Source organism: Quercus robur, chromosome 7 (assembly GCF_932294415.1).
Source record: "Quercus robur chromosome 7, dhQueRobu3.1, whole genome shotgun sequence".
Taxonomy (NCBI): Eukaryota; Viridiplantae; Streptophyta; class Magnoliopsida; order Fagales; family Fagaceae; genus Quercus; species Quercus robur.
The window spans coordinates 19337790-19358662 of NC_065540.1; the positions used below are offsets into that span (position 1 = coordinate 19337790).

The window sequence follows — 20873 nt, forward strand, 5'->3', positions numbered from 1 at the left end:
TGATTCCTTGGTTATCAGTGGGTTGATAAGACTTGAACGTTGATCTTCGGGCTATCTCCTGTAATACCAAAGACACAGAATCAGAGGGGACCGGTGTCGACCGGCCAAAAATCCTCCGATGATCAAGTTAGTTATTTGGAACTCTCCGTAACGAAGAAGTGTTCTCTTAAAAGTAAGAAAGTGTCTGAATACCTTTTTCCTTCATCGAAGAAGTCTTATATAGTGTGTGGAACGGTTATCTATTTGGTAACCGTTCCCAGTGTCGAGGAGTCCGGAGAATTGGGAGTAACCGCTGTGGAAGTTACTTAGGTCGAACGGGCCGATGAACTCGTCCATCCATAATGAAGATGGACGAGACCTTCATAAGTAGCTCGTCCACGTTTAGTCCATCCATAATGAGGATGGACGAGACCTCCAGGATGATCTCGTCCACTTTTAGTCCATCCATAATGAGGATGGACGAGACCTCCAGGATGATCTCGTCCACTTTTAATGAAAGACGGACGAGATCATCTTGGAAGGCTTGTCGTCCATAAATGACGAGTAGATCTTGAGGTATTAAGCCCGTCCATATACGGACGAGGGTCGCTGGTACGGTTGCAATTCTCTCCGCCTATTGTTGCTTCTTTCGTTGGACGAGACATATGGACGAGTTATGGGTTTGGGGATTCTGTGACACCATCAGTACATATTTGCAAAAAAGTGAATATCAACATTAAAAAAAAAAAAAAAAAAAAATTCTCTCTCTTTTATTTATTTATTTATTAACTGAGATTTGTCCCTTGTTTTACTTGTGTGATTCTAGGTATTTTTTTTAGATTTGCATAGAAAGAAAATTCTCTTAATTGCATAAAAAGGAAATTCTCATAAAACCAAATTGCTCTCAAATCTTGTTTGCACCATATTGATCGAAAGATCAGGATTGAGGAAAGCCCAAAGAAGGTAACATGGACATTTTGTCCTTGAAAATTTCCTCTTGACACAACTTCTACTTAGGTAAAGCATGTTTGAGGAGTAGGATTATAAATGAACCAAATTATTTATGAATAACTAGAGGTCGGCTCAAGAAAGAGCTTGTTAATGTTCTTTTGTTCATATAGCAAGCATGCCGAGCTCAAAAACAAGTTTAGGCTTGACTATTAAATAAGTCAAGCTCAAACTTCAAACATAATAATGTGTTTGTAACCAAACTTTTGAACATGCAAGCTCAATTTAACTATTTATGAAATTATATTTTTATAAAATTATTTGTATTTGTAGTGTATTGATAGTATAAACAATTCGTTCATAATAAAATTCATAGATTTGTGAAGTGGTAAGAAGTTAATCATTATTTTACTATATATGAAGAAAGAATAAGTTAATCAAATAACTTGTAAACAAGTTTGAGATTGTTGGACAAGAAAATGAACCAAACTTGAATATGTAATCTCCAGCTCGGCTTGTGTTCACAATAAAATTAATTGAACAAGCCTGAATTTTTAATATTTGGCATGGTCAGCTCATTGAAAACATACTAGTTTTTATTAAACTGAAAATGCTAGAGACACAAAATATCTAGACATGGCAAAACGGGCAGGTTGGGTCAATCGGGTTAGGGGTCAAACAAGTTACAGGTCAAAAACGAGTCATCTTAAGCGGGTTAAAAATGGGTTCGGGTCAATCGGGTTGACCCATATTTTTCACATGAATATATATATATATATATATTATAAAGAAAACAACATGTATTTGTCATTTGGAAAGTCATGCAACAAATTACTTGATATAAAATGCATTATTTTGAATTCACCACTTATATCAAGAATGAACTCAGTTAAACTTATTAATACTTATTCAATAATTTTAAAATTATACAAGTCGTAACATTGCTATCTAAAACAAAATAACACAAAGATAAGTAATACACAAGTTTTATTTCTACACAATTTCAACATCCCAAAATATAAAACAAAATTACAAATGACTTATTGGATAACTCATTTGACCCAAAAAAAAAAAAAAAAAACATATAAGAAATTTATAATCTTGAAAATTAATTTTATAATCTATTATCAATTGTGGTTGGCACTCTATTCAATTTGAAACATACATTAAAGTTTGATTGTTTACTTATTTCTACATGGTCTCTTTTATGAATATCATATCATTGTTAAGCAACACACTCTAAGAAATATCAATAATATATTTTGAAAAGCCGTTCATTTTAAACATAAATTGTTAAAAAATGGGTCTAAGCATTCATAATTTATGCTAATTTGATACTTTGGCTTCACTATTTTCACACTTGTGAATATTTCTCACAAGTCTACAATTTTAAATCTATGTTTTTGACTCTACTGTAACAAGATTATCTTGGCATGTACTTTGCTATTTGATATCTAAAAATTTTTACTCATTACAGAATGCTCAACTATTTATCTTTCAATTAATTTGCATGCAGTTATGTAAATGTTCCAATTATTTCCTTAAAGCTCACAAAAAACAATTAAGCCAATATTGTTTTAATTTTTTTTTTACCAAAAAAAAAAAGTTTTAAAAAATGGTTCGGGTTCGGGTTCGGGTTCGAGTCGAGTCGAGTCGGGTTGACCAGTACAAAACACAGGTCGGGTCACGGGTCAACCCGTTTTAGTTTCGAGTCAAAAAATCGGGTTTGGGTCAGGTATTTTATGGGTCGAGTCAGAAAATTCTGACCCGTTTTGCCATGACTAAAAATATCCCACAATTTGTCACGTAATGAGTTGTGAATGGTGGTGGTCAAATGATGGGTCTACATCTCCACCACTCACAACTCATCACGTGCCGAGTTGTGAGATTTTTCATGTCACTAGCATGCACCGTATAAACTAATTTAATAGTATAACTAGTTAGGGCAGCACTTGCATGGCACGTGCTTGCCATGGAAAAAAAAAGTACTGTAGTAATTAAGGTCAATTCTAGATTTTATTTGTATTATAAAACAAAGATATGAATCAAAAGATACATTAGTTTTTAGAATTTTGATAATTATGTCGAAAAAAGTTAATCTCATTCGTTTAAGAATTTTGATCAACCACAAAGTTAAGGTAGTTATTTAACATATAAATATTTATTTAACTATAATAGTTTTTTAGTACCTACTTGCTAAAGACAATATATCTATTCTCTAAAAATTTCTAAGAATGATAACGAATATCATCATCTTCCAACAATAAATAACTGAGTTTTGCTTAGAAATTTAAAAAAAATAAAAAATAAAAAATAACAAAAGGCTTATGTCATTGAATATCATCATTCTATCTTTTTAAGAATTTTTATCATTTAAAACTCAAAATACATAAAGAAAATTTTTAGGATGTTAAAATTTAGCAAGAGTAATTTAGACATTACACAATAAAATATTTTAAGAATCATAAGCTTTCATTAGGATTTAACTGAGAGAATAACAATATGACATATTTGCTCTTTTCCAAAATATTAAGGGAAAACTTGCATAATTTTAAAGTTTAAGGAAGAATTGTAAACTACCCCAAACATAAAGGATGAAAAATGTTTTTTTCCTAAGTTTTTTTTTTTTTTTTTTTTTTTTTTTGTGCAAAACTATGTGTTTTTACTTAAAATAGTGTGTACAGAAAAAAAAAATATATACAAAAAGTTAACTCAAAAAAATTGTATGTGGAATAGTGAATTTTGGCTCAACAAAGTTGATTAAACCAACAAAAAATTTCTAAAAACACAACAGAATGACGCAATATTTTTATAATACCTTTGTAATTTTGTTATATTTTATTTTAACTTGTAAAGAATTGATAGTTCAGCATTTTTGAAAATATTGCGACAACATAAAGTGTCTTAACATTTTTCACACAAAAAAATATTATGTCCATGACATTTTCACAACAAATCATAGGTAGTAGGTTACTACAAGTTGTTATTGGTGGGCAAAAAAGTAGTTTCATTGGTAAGTTTAAATTAAAACCAATAACAATTTACCATATTTGATTTGTTATGAAAGTGTTGTGAAAATTATTATGGACAAACCAAAAATAATATAGCAAATATACTATAACTTTATGCATCCACAAAAAAAAAAAAAAAAAAAAAAAAAAAAAAGGGCCAGAAAGTTAAACAAACCATAACTACTATAGGAAAATTACAGTAACTTTTCTCATTCACTCTTTTTATATATAATTAATATATATATATATATATACACACACATTGGACTTACAATGTAAATTTATATTGTAAACACATAAAAATTGGTAAATGTTGTACACATTTGCAAAATTTGTACAATTTTTTTTTTTGCAAATGTATATAATATTTGCTACTTTTTGTGTGTATACAATGTAAGCTTATATTACAAGTATAAAGTAAACATATAAAGATCCTTTAAAAAAAAAAAAAAAAAAAAAAAAAAAAAAAAAAAAAAAAAAAGCTCAAACCAAGTTGGTGAACTTAAAGGAAAAAAAATGAGGAAAAAGGCAAGTCACTAAACCAAAAATACTGTTCATAACACTATTCATTAACTTATTCGCTCTTTTTATATATAGGGAAAAAGAGCACAAATCGATGACTGGGAAAAAATAAAAATATAGAAAGTGATGAATAGTACATATTGAACAAACCAAGAGTACTGTAACTTTTACACATTCACCCAACAAGTGTCACAACATTTTCACACAACATTTATTTTCAGTTGTAGTTGATCACAGTTTCATATTTTATTATTTTATTTTGATTTATAAGAAATTGACATTTCAATAATTATGAAATTTGTTGTATCAGTATAACAATATATATGTGGGTTCTTATAAATATTTAAAAGGAAAAAAAAGTACCAAAAAAAAAAAAAACCTATAGCTACTGTAGCTACAGTGCCACTTAAACAAACCAAAGTGGTACTGTAACAACTGTTCAAAACTTGGGGAAAGAAAATGGCTCACTACACCAAAAGGGGCACTGTAGAGGCATTGCCTCTTCTTATATAGTTAGTAGAAAAAATAGCACAAATTGATGATTGGGAAAAAAAAAAAAGAGTACATATTGAACAAACCAAAAGTACTGTAACTTTTACACATTCACGTAACAAGTGTCACAACATTTTCACAAAACATTTATGTAAGGACACGATTCTCAAACGGCCCAACAATGACGTTGGGCTCGCACGTGAAGGATCCCTCACAATAAGATTTGTAGAGAGTGGGCTTGAAAGGCTAGCGTTTTGTCACAGGGCGTTGGTCCAAACCGGACTTTAGGGAAACTCAGATAAGAAAAGGCTTCAGCATGGATATCCAAGCCCTACAACTTTGTAACTTGAGGGATTGGACTCCTCGGATCATGTCCGAGGAGCACTAATGTTTTTCTCCGGTTTCCCGGCGGTGAGTTTTTCGTGATGGTGTACATATATTATCCGGTCATTCTCATCCCTGGAGGTTTTCCCAGGAAGTCAGATGGGGTCCTTTTCTGATTAGTTTATCTTCTCTTTTATACTAGCCTACGTTCGCTGTCCCTCGTCCACGTGTAGGGTCAACTTTTTTTTTTTAGGACTGCTATTTGTCCCGTCAGTCTAATCCCGGAATTGTTGGGAATGGTTAATAAAGCCTAAGAATCAGGTTCTGTTAGGTGTAGAGTCTTATCAATGAAGGGTATTAAGGACAACTTCCCTGAGATATTTTCTGATCTTTAAAGTTTGCTCGTATACCACTTTCATCAATGAGACTTTGGATCTGCCGAGGACTAAGCTATCCTCGGTTGTATCTCCGGGCCATTTTGTGCTTCTTATTTTGAGCTTGGGCCATGGCCTTCTTCGGCTTGGGCCTGTGGACCCTCATGGGCAAGCGGGCCGGGCCCATAAATTATTGGGCCCCACAATTTATTTTCAGTCGTGGTTGATCACAGTTTCATATTTTATTATTTTATTTTGACTTATAAGAAATTGACACCTCAATAATTGTGAAAATATTGTGAAATTTGTTGTATCAGTATAACAATATATATAAGAAAAAAAGTACAAACAGAAGACTAAAAAAAAATGTAGCTGCAGTGCCGCTTGGTACTGTAACTACTGTTCAAAACTTTGAAAAAAAAAAAAAAAGACAAAGTGGCTAACCAAAATGGAACTGTAGATGAACAGTGAAAAATGTTGTATGAACAGTGCAAAAATACTAGAGAAAAAAGAGCACAAATCGATGACTGGGAAAATAAATAAATAAATAAAGCGATGAACAGTATATATTGAACAAACCAAAAATACTATAGTTTTTACACATTTACCCAACAAGTGTTACAACATTTTTACAAAACATTTATTTTCAGTTATAGTTGGTCATAGTTTCATATTTTATTATTTTATTTTGACTTATAAGAAATTAACACCTCAATAATTATGAAAATATTGTGAAATTTGTTGTGTCAGTATAACAATATATATGCGGGTTCTTATAAATATTTAAAAAAAAAAAAAGTTGTAGATTGAACGAACCAAAAGTATGTAGCTTTTACACATTTACCTAATAAGTGTCATAATATTTTTACAAAATATTTATTTTCAATTATTTTATTTGGACTTATAAAAAATTAATATTTCAGTAATTGTGAAAATATTGTGAAATTTATTGTTTCAGTATAACAATAACAATAACTACTAAAAAAAAAAAAAAAAAAAAAAAAAAATCGGAAGACAAAAAAACCGTAACTACTGTAGCTACAGTGCCACTGTACCTTAGCTACTGTTCGAAACTAAAAAAAAAAAAAAAAAAGCAAAGTGCCTTATCAAATTTCTACCGCAAATCAACAGTGGAATACGTTAAATGAACAGTAATAAGTACTGTAGCGGTATGGCCGCTTTTTATACAGTTAATAGAGTGAATAGATATTGTGACGTGTGCGCATATATCAGCTTTGCAAGGCTTCAAGCGAATCAAGCTTTCATATTCAAACGTTTATAAAGTGTAGAAAGCTACAGTTCGAAAAAAGAGACAGTTGCACAGCAAAAAAGACCTCCCATTCTGTAATAAGTTTCAACTGCTTTCTGGTGCGTGTGACTTTTCTTTGTCCCCTTCCGTACCTCACTTGCCCATCTCTTATTTTATCATACTATTCTTCATTCCAAATGAGCCGTGTTTGAAATTGATTTTGCTTGGCTTTGCCTATAAATTGCAGCAGAGCTAGCTAGAGTTAAAGAGTGTGTTTTGTGAGAAAATGGCAAAGGCAATTCGATTCTTTGAGTTAAACACAGGGGCCAAGATGCCTTCAGTTGGGTTGGGGACATGGCAGGCCGGCCCTGGTGTCGTAGGCAGTGCTGTCACCACCGCCATTCAGGTTTTGCTTCTAAATTGTTGGCTCTTTTTTTTCTTTTCTTTTTTTAATATTATTTATTTACTTTTTTCTACATTAAAAATTGTCATATATAAGGTAATACTGTTCTCGTATAAGTATATATCTTGCTGTTACATGCATTGCAATTGCATGATAGGATCAAACTCTGGATTTCCCCAAAAAAAAAAAAAAAAAGTCAGAATTTTAGTTCAGTAACCAAACATACAAAAAAACAGTATTCAAAGCAAAACTAATTCAGAAAATGTTAAAACTAGTTAAGTAACAAAGTAAATAACAGTTAAACCAAAATTTAATTATTTACAAAATATAATATAATTGTAAACTGTATTTGAGATAGGACTAAAAAAAATATTCTTAACCATGGATTCGTGGGAAGTTTCAGAAAATCGATGGTTTTTGGGGCTTTAGATTTATTTTTATTATTATTTTTTAAGATTTCGAAGCTAATAAAAAAAAAATTATTTTTAAAAACGTCATTTTTAGGCTTTAAGGTAGTGTTGGGAAATATAGACCCATTTGCAATCTTTTAACCAATTTTATGTCCATCAATTAATTAACCAATTATAATTTGCAACTTCAGGTTTGGTTAATCACGTCATACAAACAATATTGCCAAACAGATAAAGTGCAGAAAATAAATGACACAACAATATGGTTATAAAGTGAAAACGTTAACCGGATTTGAAGCTTCTCTCAGCAGCAATATGTGTTGAATACAACAGCTTCTGCTTGATCTTCAGATTTTATTCAGTTGATGGTGAATTAGAACTTGGTCATAAAACCCAAGGTTTACAAAAACATAGCTCTCCAAACTTATTTTAGATGTCCCTAGTCAGTCCTTTAATACTCTAGCAAATAGGGCTTGAAATTCAAGAGTTTAGACGATTTAATGGGCCTGATTGAGAACCGGGATCTGCAATTCTCTATCGATTGACAGGTGTCGAGCTTGTCTCAATCGGTCAACAGGCGTCGAGTTATGTATTAAGATTACAGAAAGTTCCTTCTTCTTGAGTTGTTCTAGGCACGAGTCTTGAACTTGAAATGTACTCTAAAAAGTAAAAACATACAAGACTTAACTTTTTGTAAACTATTTGCCAATCCTATGAACTATGGACCTAATAGGTTGCATAGTTAACGGAAGTGGATAGACAGGTGAAATTTAACACTATAAGTTTAGGGTTGAAATGAACAAAATTGAATTTTAAGGACCAAATTGAAAACAAGACAAAGTTGGGAAATGTACTACATGGTTAATGTCTACACTCAAAACAATATGGTATCTTTTTTTTTTCAACTTTATTTAACTTCTTTTTTGTGTTTGAGTTTTGTAACTTACCTGCAGATTATATATGATTAATGGGCAGTTAGCTTACAGATTTTTATATTTCAATGCAGGTTGGATATCGGCACATTGATTGTGCTCAACTTTACCACAATGAGAAGGAGGTAATTTTGCATAAGACCAGATATTGTATATCATCTTAGTTGCCATTTCATATCATGACATTTTGTTAAGTCATTTAACTTAGGTCAGATCTACCTCAAGTGATTTTTTATTTATTTAAGAATGTGTTTGAAAAGGATGACAATGGTAAAAAAGTATTTATTAGAATTGAAAATTTATACATGTTTATGAAAGGAAAACCAGTTGTCCCAAAGTTGCAGGGGTACTATAAAGTGCATTTCACCTTTCATGTCACTGTTTGGTCTGTGAAGCTTACTGCTTGATTTTCTAAGAAATTGCTAAAACCTAGCAGAAGTAACCATATTCCTTGGAATAATTTAGAAATGGTTAATAGTTGTATCTTTCATCTTCATGGCATAGCTCACTCCTGATATTTTCTAAGTCATACCCAAATGTGGGGCAATGTTAGAATTTAGTTGCGAGTAATTTAATAAATCGTGTTAAATATAAATAATTTTTATTTATTTATTTAGATTATGTAGGGAGCTGGTAGATTCAGATTTTCAGTGCTACTATCATTTGGCATCAAGTGATTGTCACATTGAAAAAGTTTGGTAGCCATTACAGGAACAAAAAGTAGAATGTGTATCTGTTCTCCTCATTAGTTTCCTGATAAATATCAAGAAAAAGAAATAACATAATGTCAGGAAATATCCACCATATAAGTGGGATAACTTGATGTAAGGTAATATGGTCCTTGGGTATAAAATTTGGCTATGTGACTGTCTCCTTGGCAATTTTTATGCAAAAACCTAATATTTAAATCCATCTTTAGAACTGTTCTTTAGGCATTACTAATGTTAATATTTTGTCTATGAAGTCTGAATCATGTTATGACCTAATTTCTGGTGCGTGTAGATAGGGTCAGCTTTAAAGAAGCTGTTTGATGATGGTCTAGTCAAGCGTGAGGACTTATGGATCACCTCCAAACTCTGGTTTGTTCTAAAAATTATATGACTGCAAACCTTACTAAGCTTTCTTTAATGAAAATTTAAATTACCTACAAAAGCATTGTAGCTCAATTTGCACCTCTTGATGTTTTCAACGGAGACGTCCAAAGTTCAAATCTCCCCTTCCCCAATTTTCTAATCAAAATAGTAACAATAATAATAATAATCTGCAATTTTTATTGGCTGTTTTTGTTATCTAATTGGAACTGCAACTATCTGCAGGTGTACTGATCACCTGCCAGAAGACGTACCAAAGGCATTAGATAAAACTTTGCAGGACCTGCAACTTGACTATGTGGATCTGTATCTAGTATGTATACCACACTTAAGAGTGCTAAAATTTAAATAAACTTTGACGGACTTTCCTAATGTATTTCATTACTAAGAGTGCTAATTTCTTCTAAAGATGCACTGGCCAGTTAGCATGAAAAAGGGATCCATTGGCTTCAAACATGAAAATCTTACACGAACTGACATACCCAGTACATGGAAAGCAATGGAGGCACTCTATGATTCTGGCAAGGCTCGAGCTATTGGAGTAAGCAATTTCTCTTCAAAGAAGCTTGGGGATCTGTTGGAGATTGCACGCGTGCCTCCAGCTGTTAACCAAGTGGAGTGCCACCCTATTTGGCAGCAGCCAAAACTACATGCATTTTGTAAATCTAAAGGAGTTCACTTGTCTGTAAGTATGCGGATATAAAGTGGTCTATAATGTTTTGTGCTTGAAGCCTTGAAGAGAAAAGGAAACAGGCTCTTTGCTAGTAAATTATGCAGAATAGACTATGGCTAGAGCATCAGAAACAAAACAATACTGTTTTCATTTTTATGTGATTTCTGAACAACTTCCCAGATTACTTGACGATGAATTTTTTGTCTTGCAGGGGTATTCACCATTGGGTTCCCCTGGTATGGGATTTATCAAGAACGAGGTCCTTAAGAATTCAATTCTCCTTACAATTGCAGAGAAATTGGGGAAAACTTCTGCACAGGTGGCTCTTCGTTGGGGGCTGCAAACAGGTCACAGTGTACTGCCTAAGAGCACAAGCGAGGCAAGGATCAAAGAAAATTTTGATGTTTTAGACTGGTCTATACCTGAAGATTTGTTTGCAAAACTTTCTGAAATTGAGCAGGCAAGTACCCTATTCTTGTATATATATTCATTTGAATCTTGGTTTGACAGCATCACTATGAGTATAAAATTGCACACAACTTCCTGCCATTGGTTTTTGCAATGCTTGGAGTTAAATCTTATGTTATTCCATTCTTTAGATAAATGCTTTGATCAAAATGTGATGTGTAAGATGGATTTATGGATCATTAGCCAACCATTTTTATTGTTCTTGAAAATTAGGTGCAAAAGAATTAGCGAATTGTTTACAAACAATAAACAGGGCTTCACTTTAAGTTAAAATGACTATAGTTTTGGTATTTATTCAAGCAGGAGAGGCTAATTAAGGCTACTGAATTTGTTCACGAAACCCTTGGTGACTACAAGACAATTGAAGAACTCTGGGATGGCGAATTGTGAGCAAGCATCAGATGTTAATTGCAGGCATCGTGAAGTAAATTTCCTTTTATCCAGTTTGATCCAAAGTACTTGATTTTCAATGCTTTCTAACTGGTGTTGACCATAGTCTGGGACCAAATTGTTTCTGTTAGATAAACTTTGAAGTTAATAAAAGAGCATTTGCTGAGCATATCAGTTTGAGAGATGCTAAAGCAACCCTAATAAAACATTAGAACTCTAAACTGTACTTTTTACGTCTAAATCACTTTTAAGTTAAACTAATAAAATAGTCCAATTGTACTTTCTGCTGGATAAACTTTGAAGTTAATAAAAGAGCATTTGCTGAGCATATCAGTTTGAGAAGTGAGTTGTGCCTGCTTTTATTGCGGAAGAGTTAAACTAAGAACTTGTAGTACCAGTTTCGGTTACTGTTTTGAATTACATCAAAATTTTCAAAATCAATTATGAGAGATGCTAAAGCAACCCTAATAAAACATTAGAACTCTACACTGTACTTTTTACGTCTAAAACCTCTCCCCCGACCACATCATCGGAAATCTCCACTAAACAAGATAGTTGCGGTATAAATCACTATGAACCTTCCAAGCCCATAAGCCTAAGTGTACTTGAGCCCTCCTAGCTCTAGCTAGCAACCGACTACTACGAGCCCTTTCTCTTTCTAGCTTACTGGAGAACCTCCATTGAAGCACCAATGGAAACACCACCAAATAATTTGGATTTTGAATCTGGCTTCTCAAGTTTTCAAAAACCTTCACTCACAGCTCACAGGGGATTGTGTATGGGTGAGATGAAGGAATACAAAAACTCAATCAATGATTGAAAGAAATGGAAAAGAGATGTAGAGTTGTTTTACTCAAAACCAAAAGCTCTCTCTTTTCTTACAAGGGTGGCCTTTTGGATATTCAACTTGTGTTCTAGGGTTTGTTAAGGACCTTATCTGAAGGCCTAGCCACGCACAACAACAGTGAGGGTGTGTGCTAGCATAACCATAGTGGCTAGAAAATGTATAGAGAGTAGAGTACCATGATCGGGTTTGGGTCAGGTATTTTATGGGTCGGGTCAGAAAATTCTAACCTGTTTTGCCATGTCTAAAAATATCCCACAATTTGTCACGTAATGAGTTGTGAATGGTGGTGGTCAAATGATGGGTCTACATCTCCACCACTCACAACTCATCACGTGCCGAGTTGTGAGATTTTTCATGTCACTAGCATGCACCGTATAAACTAATTTAATAGTATAACTAGTTAGGGCAGCACTTGCATGGCACGTGCTTGCCATGGAAAAAAAAAGTACTGTAGTAATTAAGGTCAATTCTAGATTTTCTTTGTATTATAAAACAAAGATATGAATCAAAAGATACATTAGTTTTTAGAATTTTGATAATTATGTCGAAAAAAGTTAATCTCATTCGTTTAAGAATTTTGATCAACCACAAAGTTAAGGTAGTTATTTAACATATAAATATTTATTTAACTATAATAGTTTTTTAGTATCTACTTGCTAAAGACAATATATCTATTCTTTAAAAATTTCTAAGAATGATAACGAATATCATCATCTTCCAACAATAAATAACTGAGTTTTGCTTAGAAATTTAAAAAAAATAAAAAATAAAAAATAACAAAAGGCTTATGTCATTGAATATCATCATTCTATCTTTTTAAGAATTTTTATCATTTAAAACTCAAAATACATAAAGAAAATTTTTAGGATGTTAAAATTTAGCAAGAGTAATTTAGACATTACACAATAAAATATTTTAAGAATCATAAGCTTTCATTAGGATTTAACTGAGAGAATAACAATATGACATATTTGCTCTTTTCCAAAATATTAAGGGAAAAATTGCATAATTTTAAAGTCTAAGGAAGAATTGTAAACTACCCCAAACATAAAGGATGAAAAATGTTTTTTTCCTACGTTTTTTTTTTTTTTTTTTTGTGCAAAACTATGTGTTTTTACTTAAAATAGTGTGTACAGAAAAAAAAATACAAAAAGTCAACTCAAAAAAATTGGATGTGGAATAGTGAATTTTGGCTCCACAAAGTTGATTAAACCAACAAAAAATTTCTAAAAACACAACAGAATGACGCAATATTTTTATAATACCTTTGTAATTTTGTTGTATTTTATTTTAACTTGTAAAGAATTGATAGTTCAGCATTTTTGAAAATATTGCGACAACATAAAGTGTCTTAACATTTTTCACACAAAAAAATATTATGTCCATGACATTTTCACAACAAATCATAGGTAGTAGGTTACTACAAGTTGTTATTGGTGGGCAAAAAAGTAGTTTCATTGGTAAGTTTAAATTAAAACCAATAACAATTTACCATATTTGATTTGTTATGAAAGTGTTGTGAAAATTATTATGGACAAACCAAAAATAATATAGCAAATATACTATAACTTTATGCATTCACAAAAAAAAAAAAAAAAAAAAAAAAAAAAGGCCAGAAAGTTAAACAAACCATAACTACTATAGGAAAATTACAGTAACTTTTCTCATTCACTCTTTTTATATATAATTAATATATATATATATATACACACACACACACATTGGACTTACAATGTAAATTTATATTGTAAACACATAAAAATTGGTAAATGTTGTACACATTTGCAAAATTTGTACAATTTTTTTTTTTTTTTTACAAATGTATATAATATTTGCTACCTTTTGTGTGTATACAATGTAAGCTTATATTAAAAGTACAAAGTAAACATATAAAGATCCTTTAAAAAAAAAAAAAAAAAAAAAAGCTCAAACCAAGTTGGTGAACTTGAAGGAAAAAAAAGGAGGAAAAAGGCAAGTCACTAAACCAAAAATACTGTTCATAACACTATTCATGAACTTATTCGCTCTTTTTATATATAGGGAAAAAGAGCACAAATCGATGACTGGGAAAAAATAAAAATAAAGAAAGTGATATGAATAGTACATATTGAACAAACCAAGAGTATTGTAACTTTTACACATTCACCCAACAAGTGTCACAACATTTTCACAAAACATTTATTTTCAGTTGTAGTTGATCACAGTTTCATATTTTATTATTTTATTTTGATTTATAAGAAATTGACACTTCAATAATTATGAAATTTGTTGTATCAGTATAACAATATATATGTGGGTTCTTATAAATATTTAAAAGGAAAAAAAAGTACCAAAAAAAAAAAAACCTATAGCTACTGTAGCTACAGTGCCACTTAAACAAACCAAAGTGGTACTGTAACAACTGTTCAAAACTTGGGGAAAGAAAATGGCTCACTACACCAAAAGGGGCACTGTAGAGGCATTGCCTCTTCTTATATAGTTAGTAGAAAAAACAGCACAAATTGATGATTGGGAAAAAAAAAAATAGTACATATTGAACAAACCAAAAGTACCGTAACTTTTACACATTCACCTAACAAGTGTCACAACATTTTCACAAAACATTTATTTTCAGTCGTGATTGGTCACAGTTTCATATTTTATTATTTTATTTTGAATTATAAGAAATTGACACCTCAATAATTGTGAAAATATTATGAAATTTGTTGTATCAGTATAACAATATATATAAGAAAAAAAGTACAAACAAAAGACTAAAAAAAAATGTAGCTACAGTGCCGCTTGGTACTGTAACTACTGTTCAAAACTTTGAAAAAAAAAAAAAAAAGACAAAGTGGCTAACCAAAATGGAACTGTAGATGAACAGTGAAAAACGCTGTATGAACAGTGCAAAAATACTAGAGAAAAAAGAGCACAAATCGATGACCGGGAAAATAAATAAATAAATAAAGCGATGAACAGTATATATTGAACAAACCAAAAATACTATAGTTTTTACACATTTACCCAACAAGTGTCACAACATTTTTACAAAACATTTATTTTCAGTTATAGTTGGTCACAGTTTCATATTTTATTATTTTATTTTGACTTATAAGAAATTAACACCTCAATAATTATGAAAATATTGTGAAATTTGTTGTGTCAGTATAACAATATATATGCGGGTTCTTATAAATATTTAAAAGAAAAAAAAGTACAAATAGAAGACTTAAAAAAAAAAAAGTTGTAGATTGAAGTTGAACGAACCAAAAGTATGTAGTTTTTGCACATTTACCTAATAAGTGTCATAATATTTTCACAAAATATTTATTTTCAATTATTTTATTTTGACTTATAAAAAATTAACATTTCAATAATTGTGAAAATATTGTGAAATTTATTGTTTCAGTATAACAATAACAATAACAATAACCACACAAAAAAAAAAAAAAAAAAAACACGGAAGACAAAAAAAAAAACGTAACTGCTGTAGCTACAGTGTCACTGTACCTTAGCTACTGTTCGAATCTAAAAAAAAAGCAAAGTGCCTTATCAAATTTCTACCGTAAATCAACAGTGGAATACGTTAAATGAACAGTAGTAAGTACTGTAGCGCTATGGCCGCTTTTTATACAGTTAATAGAGTGAATCGATATTGTGACGTGTGCGCATATATCAGCTTTGCAAGGCTTCAAGCGAATCAAGCTTTCATATTCAAACGTTTATAAATTGTAGAAAGCTACAGTTTGAAAAAAGAGACAGTTGCACAGCAAAAAAGACCTCATATTCTGTAATAAGTTTCAACTGCTTTCTGGTGCGTGTGACTTTTCTTTGTCCCCTTCCGTACCTCACTTGCCCATCTCTTATTTTATCATACTATTCTTCATTCCAAATGAGCCGTGTTTGAAATTGATTTTGCTTGGCTTTGCCTATAAATTGCAGCAGAGCTAGCTAGAGTTAAAGAGTGTGTTTTGTGAGAAAATGGCAAAGGCAATTCGATTCTTTGAGTTAAACACAGGGGCCAAGATGCCTTCAGTTGGGTTGGGGACATGGCAGGCCGGCCCTGGTGTCGTAGGCAGTGCTGTCACCACCGCCATTCAGGTTTTGCTTCTAAATTGTTGGCTCTTTTTTTTCTTTTTCTTTTTTAATATTATTTATTTACTTTTTTCTACATTAAAAATTGTCATATATAAGGTAATACTGTTCTCGTACAAGTATATATCTTGCTGTTACATGCATTGCAATTGCATGATAGGATCAAACTCTGGATTTCCCCAAAAAAAAAAAAAAAAGTCAGAATTTTAGTTCAGTAACCAAACATACAAAAAAACAGTATTCAAAGCAAAACTAATTCAGAAAATGTTAAAACTAGTTAAGTAACAAAGTAAATAACAGTTAAACCAAAATTTAATTATTTACAAAATATAATATAATTGTAAACTGTATTTGAGATAGGACTAAAAAAAATATTCTTAACCATGGATTCGTGGGAAGTTTCAGAAAATCGATGGTTTTTGGGGCTTTAGATTTATTTTTATTATTATTTTTTAAGATTTCGAAGCTAATAAAAAAAAAATTTATTTTTAAAAACGTCATTTTTGGGCTTTAAGGTAGTGTTGGGAAATATAGACCCATTTGCAATCTTTTAACCAATTTTATGTCCATCAATTAATTAACCAATTATAATTTGCAACTTCAGGTTTGGTTAATCACGTCATACAAACAATATTGCCAAACAGATAAAGTGCAGAAAATAAATGACACAATAATATGGTTATAAAGTGAAAACGTTAACCGGATTTGAAGCTTCTCTCAGCAGCAATATGTGTTGAATACAACAGCTTCTGCTTGATCTTCAGATTTTATTCAGTTGATGGTGAATTAGAACTTGGTCATAAAACCCAAGGTTTACAAAAACATAGCTCTCCAAACTTATTTTAGATGTCCCTTGTCAGTCCTTTAATACTCTAGCAAATAGGGCTTGAAATTCAAGAGTTTAGACGATTTAATGGGCCTGATTGAGAACCGGGATCTGCAATTCTCTATCGATTGATAGGTGTCGAGCTTGTCTCAATCGGTCAACAGGCGTCGAGTTATGTATTAAGATTACAGAAAGTTCCTTCTTCTTGAGTTGTTCTAGGCAGGAGTCTTGAACTTGAAATGTACTCTAAAAAGTAAAAGCATACAAGACTTAACTTTTTGTAAACTATTTGCCAATCCTATGAACTATGGACCTAATAGGTTGCATAGTTAACGGAAGTGGATAGACAGATGAAATTTAACACTATAAGTTTAGGGTTGAAATGAACAAAATTGAATTTTAAGGACCAAATTGAAAACAAGACAAAGTTGGGAAATGTACTACATGGTTAATATCTACACTCAAAACAATATGGTATCTTTTTTTTTTCAACTTTATTTAACTTCTTTTTTGTGTTTGAGTTTTGTAACTTACCTGCAGATTATATATGATTAATGGGCAGTTAGCTTACAGATTTTTATATTTCAATGCAGGTTGGATATCGGCACATTGATTGTGCTCAACTTTACTACAATGAGAAGGAGGTAATTTTGCATAAGACCAGATATTGTATATCATCTTAGTTGCCATTTCATAACATGACATTTTGTTAAGTCATTTAACTTAGGTCAGATCTACCTCAAGTGATTTTTTATTTATTTAAGAATGTGTTTGAAAAGGATGACAATGGTAAAAAAGTATTTATTAGAAATGAAAATTTATACATGTTTATGAAAGGAAAACCAGTTGTCCCAAAGTTACAGGGGTACTATAAAGTGCATTTCACCTTTCATGTCACTGTTTGGTCTGTGAAGCTTACTGCTTGATTTTCTAAGAAATTGCTAAAACCTAGCAGAAGTAACCATATTCCTTGGAATAATTTAGAAATGGTTAATAGTTGTATCTTTCATCTTCATGGCATAGCTCACTCCTGATATTTTCTAGTCATACCCAAATGTGGGGCAATGTTAGAATTTAGTTGAGTAATTGAATAAATCATGTTAAATATAAATAATTTTTTATTTATTTATTTAGATTATGTAGGGAGCTGGTAGATTCAGATTTTCAGTGCTACTATCATTTGGCATCAAGTGATTGTCACATTGCAAAAGTTTGGTGGCCATTACAGGAACAAAAAGTAGAATGTGTATCTGTTCTCCTCATTAGTTTCCTGATAAATATCAAGAAAAAGAAATAACATAATCTCAGGAAATATCCATCATATAAGTGGGATAACTTGATGTAAGGTAATATGGTCCTTGGGTATAAAATTTGGCTATGAGACTGTCTCCTTGGCAATTTTTATGCAAAAACCTAATATTTAAATCCCTCTTTAGAACTGTTCTTTAGGCATTACTAATGTTAATATTTTGTCTATGAAGTCTGAATCATGTTATGACCTAATTTCTGGTGCGTGTAGATAGGGTCAGCTTTAAAGAAGCTGTTTGATGATGGTCTAGTCAAGCGTGAGGACTTATGGATCACCTCCAAACTCTGGTTTGTTCTAAAAATTATATGACTGCAAACCTTACTAAGCTTTCTTTAATGAAAATTTAAATTACCTACAAAAGCATTGTAGCTCAACTTGCACCTCTTGATGTTTTCAACGGAGACGTCCAAAGTTCAAATCTCCTCTTCCCCAATTTTCTAATCAAAATAGTAACAATAATAATAATAATCTGCAATTTTTATTGGCTGTTTTTGTTATCTAATTGGAACTATAACTATCTGCAGGTGTACTGATCACCTGCCAGAAGACGTACCAAAGGCATTAGATAAAACTTTGCAGGACCTGCAACTTGACTATGTGGATCTGTATCTAGTATGTATACCACACTTAAGAGTGCTAAAATTTAAATAAACTTTGACGGACTTTCCTAATGTATTTCATTACTAAGAGTACTAATTTCTTCTAAAGATGCACTGGCCAGTTAGCATGAAAAAGGGATCCATTGGCTTCAAACATGAAAATCTTACACAAACTGACATACCCAATACATGGAAAGCAATGGAGGCACTCTATGATTCTGGCAAGGCTCGAGCTATTGGAGTAAGCAATTTCTCTTCAAAGAAGCTTGGGGATCTGTTGGAGATTGCACGCGTGCCTCCAGCTGTTAACCAAGTGGAGTGCCACCCTATTTGGCAGCAGCCAAAACTACATGCATTTTGTAAATCTAAAGGAGTTCACTTGTCTGTAAGTATGCGGATATAAAGTGGTCTATAATGTTTTGTGCTTGAAGCCTTGAAGAGAAAAGGAAACAGGCTCTTTGCTAGTAAATTATGCAGAATAGACTATGGCTAGAGCATCAGAAACAAAACAATACTGTTTTCATTTTTATGTGATTTCTGAACAACTTCCCAGATTACTTGACGATGAATTTTTTGTCTTGCAGGGGTATTCACCATTGGGTTCCCCTGGTATGGGATTTATCAAGAACGAGGTCCTTAAGAATTCAATTCTCCTTACAATTGCAGAGAAATTGGGGAAAACTTCTGCACAGGTGGCTCTTCGTTGGGGGCTGCAAACAGGTCACAGTGTACTGCCTAAGAGCACAAGCGAGGCAAGGATCAAAGAAAATTTTGATGTTTTAGACTGGTCTATACCTGAAGATTTGTTTGCAAAACTTTCTGAAATTGAGCAGGCAAGTACCCTATTCTTGTATATATATTCATTTGAATCTTGGTTTGACAGCATCACTATGAGTATAAAATTGCACACAACTTCCTGCCATTGGTTTTTGCAATGCTTGGAGTTAAATCTTATGTTATTCCATTCTTTAGATAAATGCTTTGATCAAAATGTGATGTGTAAGATGGATTTATGGATCATTAGCCAACCATTTTTATTGTTCTTGAAAATTAGGTGCAAAAGAATTAGCGAATTGTTTACAAACAATAAACAGGGCTTCACTTTAAGTTAAAATGACTATAGTTTTGGTATTTATTCAAGCAGGAGAGGCTAATTAAGGGTACTGCATTTGTTCACGAAACCCTTGGTGACTACAAGACAATTGAAGAACTCTGGGATGGCGAATTGTGAGCAAGAATCAGATGTTAATTGCAGGCATCGTGAAGTAAATTTCCCTTTATCCAGTTTGATCCAAAGTACTTGATTTTCAATGCTTTCTAACTGGTGTTGACCATAGTCTGGGACCAAATTGTTTCTGCTAGATAAACTTTGAAGTTAATAAAAGAGCATTTGCTGAGCATATCAATTTGAGAGATGCTAAAGCAACCCTAATAAAACATTAGAACTCTAAACTGTACTTTTTACGTCTAAATCACTTTTAAGTTAAACTAATAAAATAGTCCAATTGTACTTTCTGCTAGACAAACTTTGAAGTTAATAAAAGAGCATTTGCTGAGCATATCAGTTTGAGAAGTGAGTTGTGCCTGCTTTTATTGCGGAAGAGTTAAACTAAGAACTTGTAGTACCGGTTTCGGTTACTGTTTTGAATTACATCAAAATTTTCAAAATCAATTATGAGAGATGCTAAAGCAACCCTAATAAAACATTAGAACTCTACACTGTACTTTTTAAGTCTAAAACCTCTCCCCCGACCACATCATCGGAAATCTCCACTAAACAAGATAGTTGCGGTATAAATCACTATGAACCCTCCAAGCCCATAAGCCTAAGTGTACTTGAGCCCTCCTAGCTCTAGCTAGTAGCCGACTACTACGAGCCCTTTCTCTTTCTAGCTTACTGGAGAACCTCCATTGAGCACCAATGGAAACACCACCAAATAATTTGGATT

General features: G+C 32.0%; 2 protein-coding genes across 3 annotated transcripts; both read left to right on the forward strand.

Annotated features, from left to right (window-relative positions):
- The first annotated feature begins 6901 nt into the window (after positions 1 to 6901).
- On the forward strand, positions 6902 to 11608 carry LOC126692655 (NADPH-dependent aldo-keto reductase, chloroplastic-like). The gene is made up of 8 exons (XM_050388346.1): positions 6902 to 7018; positions 7147 to 7305; positions 8719 to 8769; positions 9647 to 9723; positions 9961 to 10048; positions 10145 to 10420; positions 10620 to 10868; positions 11180 to 11608. Exons 2-8 carry the CDS (start codon positions 7186 to 7188, stop codon positions 11264 to 11266), a joined length of 948 nt encoding a protein of 315 aa, XP_050244303.1. The 5' UTR covers positions 6902 to 7018; positions 7147 to 7185; the 3' UTR covers positions 11267 to 11608.
- On the forward strand, positions 6910 to 20497 carry LOC126692656 (NADPH-dependent aldo-keto reductase, chloroplastic-like). Of its 2 annotated transcripts, none has more exons than XM_050388347.1 (8): positions 6910 to 7018; positions 16038 to 16196; positions 17610 to 17660; positions 18536 to 18612; positions 18850 to 18937; positions 19034 to 19309; positions 19509 to 19757; positions 20069 to 20497. In XM_050388347.1, the coding sequence occupies exons 2-8, from the start codon at positions 16077 to 16079 to the stop codon at positions 20153 to 20155; spliced, it is 948 nt and encodes a 315-aa protein (XP_050244304.1). In that variant the 5' UTR covers positions 6910 to 7018; positions 16038 to 16076; the 3' UTR covers positions 20156 to 20497. The 2 variants fall into 2 exon arrangements, with proteins under 2 accessions (XP_050244304.1, XP_050244305.1); XM_050388348.1 differs by lacking the exon at positions 6910 to 7018 and adding an exon at positions 15893 to 15909.
- Positions 20498 to 20873: the final 376 nt, after the last annotated feature.

Bases quoted from the DNA above. Each gene is read 5' to 3' on its own strand.
- LOC126692655 (XM_050388346.1), top strand. From the start codon at position 7,186: ATGGCAAAGGCAATTCGATTCTTTGAGTTAAACACAGGGGCCAAGATG. The intron at 10,049-10,144 runs GTATGTATACCA...TTTCTTCTAAAG, and splicing joins ACTATGTGGATCTGTATCTA to ATGCACTGGCCAGTTAGCAT. The intron at 10,869-11,179 runs GCAAGTACCCTA...TTATTCAAGCAG, and splicing joins AACTTTCTGAAATTGAGCAG to GAGAGGCTAATTAAGGCTAC.
- LOC126692656 (XM_050388347.1), top strand. From the start codon at position 16,077: ATGGCAAAGGCAATTCGATTCTTTGAGTTAAACACAGGGGCCAAGATG. The intron at 18,938-19,033 runs GTATGTATACCA...TTTCTTCTAAAG, and splicing joins ACTATGTGGATCTGTATCTA to ATGCACTGGCCAGTTAGCAT. The intron at 19,310-19,508 runs GTAAGTATGCGG...TTTGTCTTGCAG, and splicing joins CTAAAGGAGTTCACTTGTCT to GGGTATTCACCATTGGGTTC.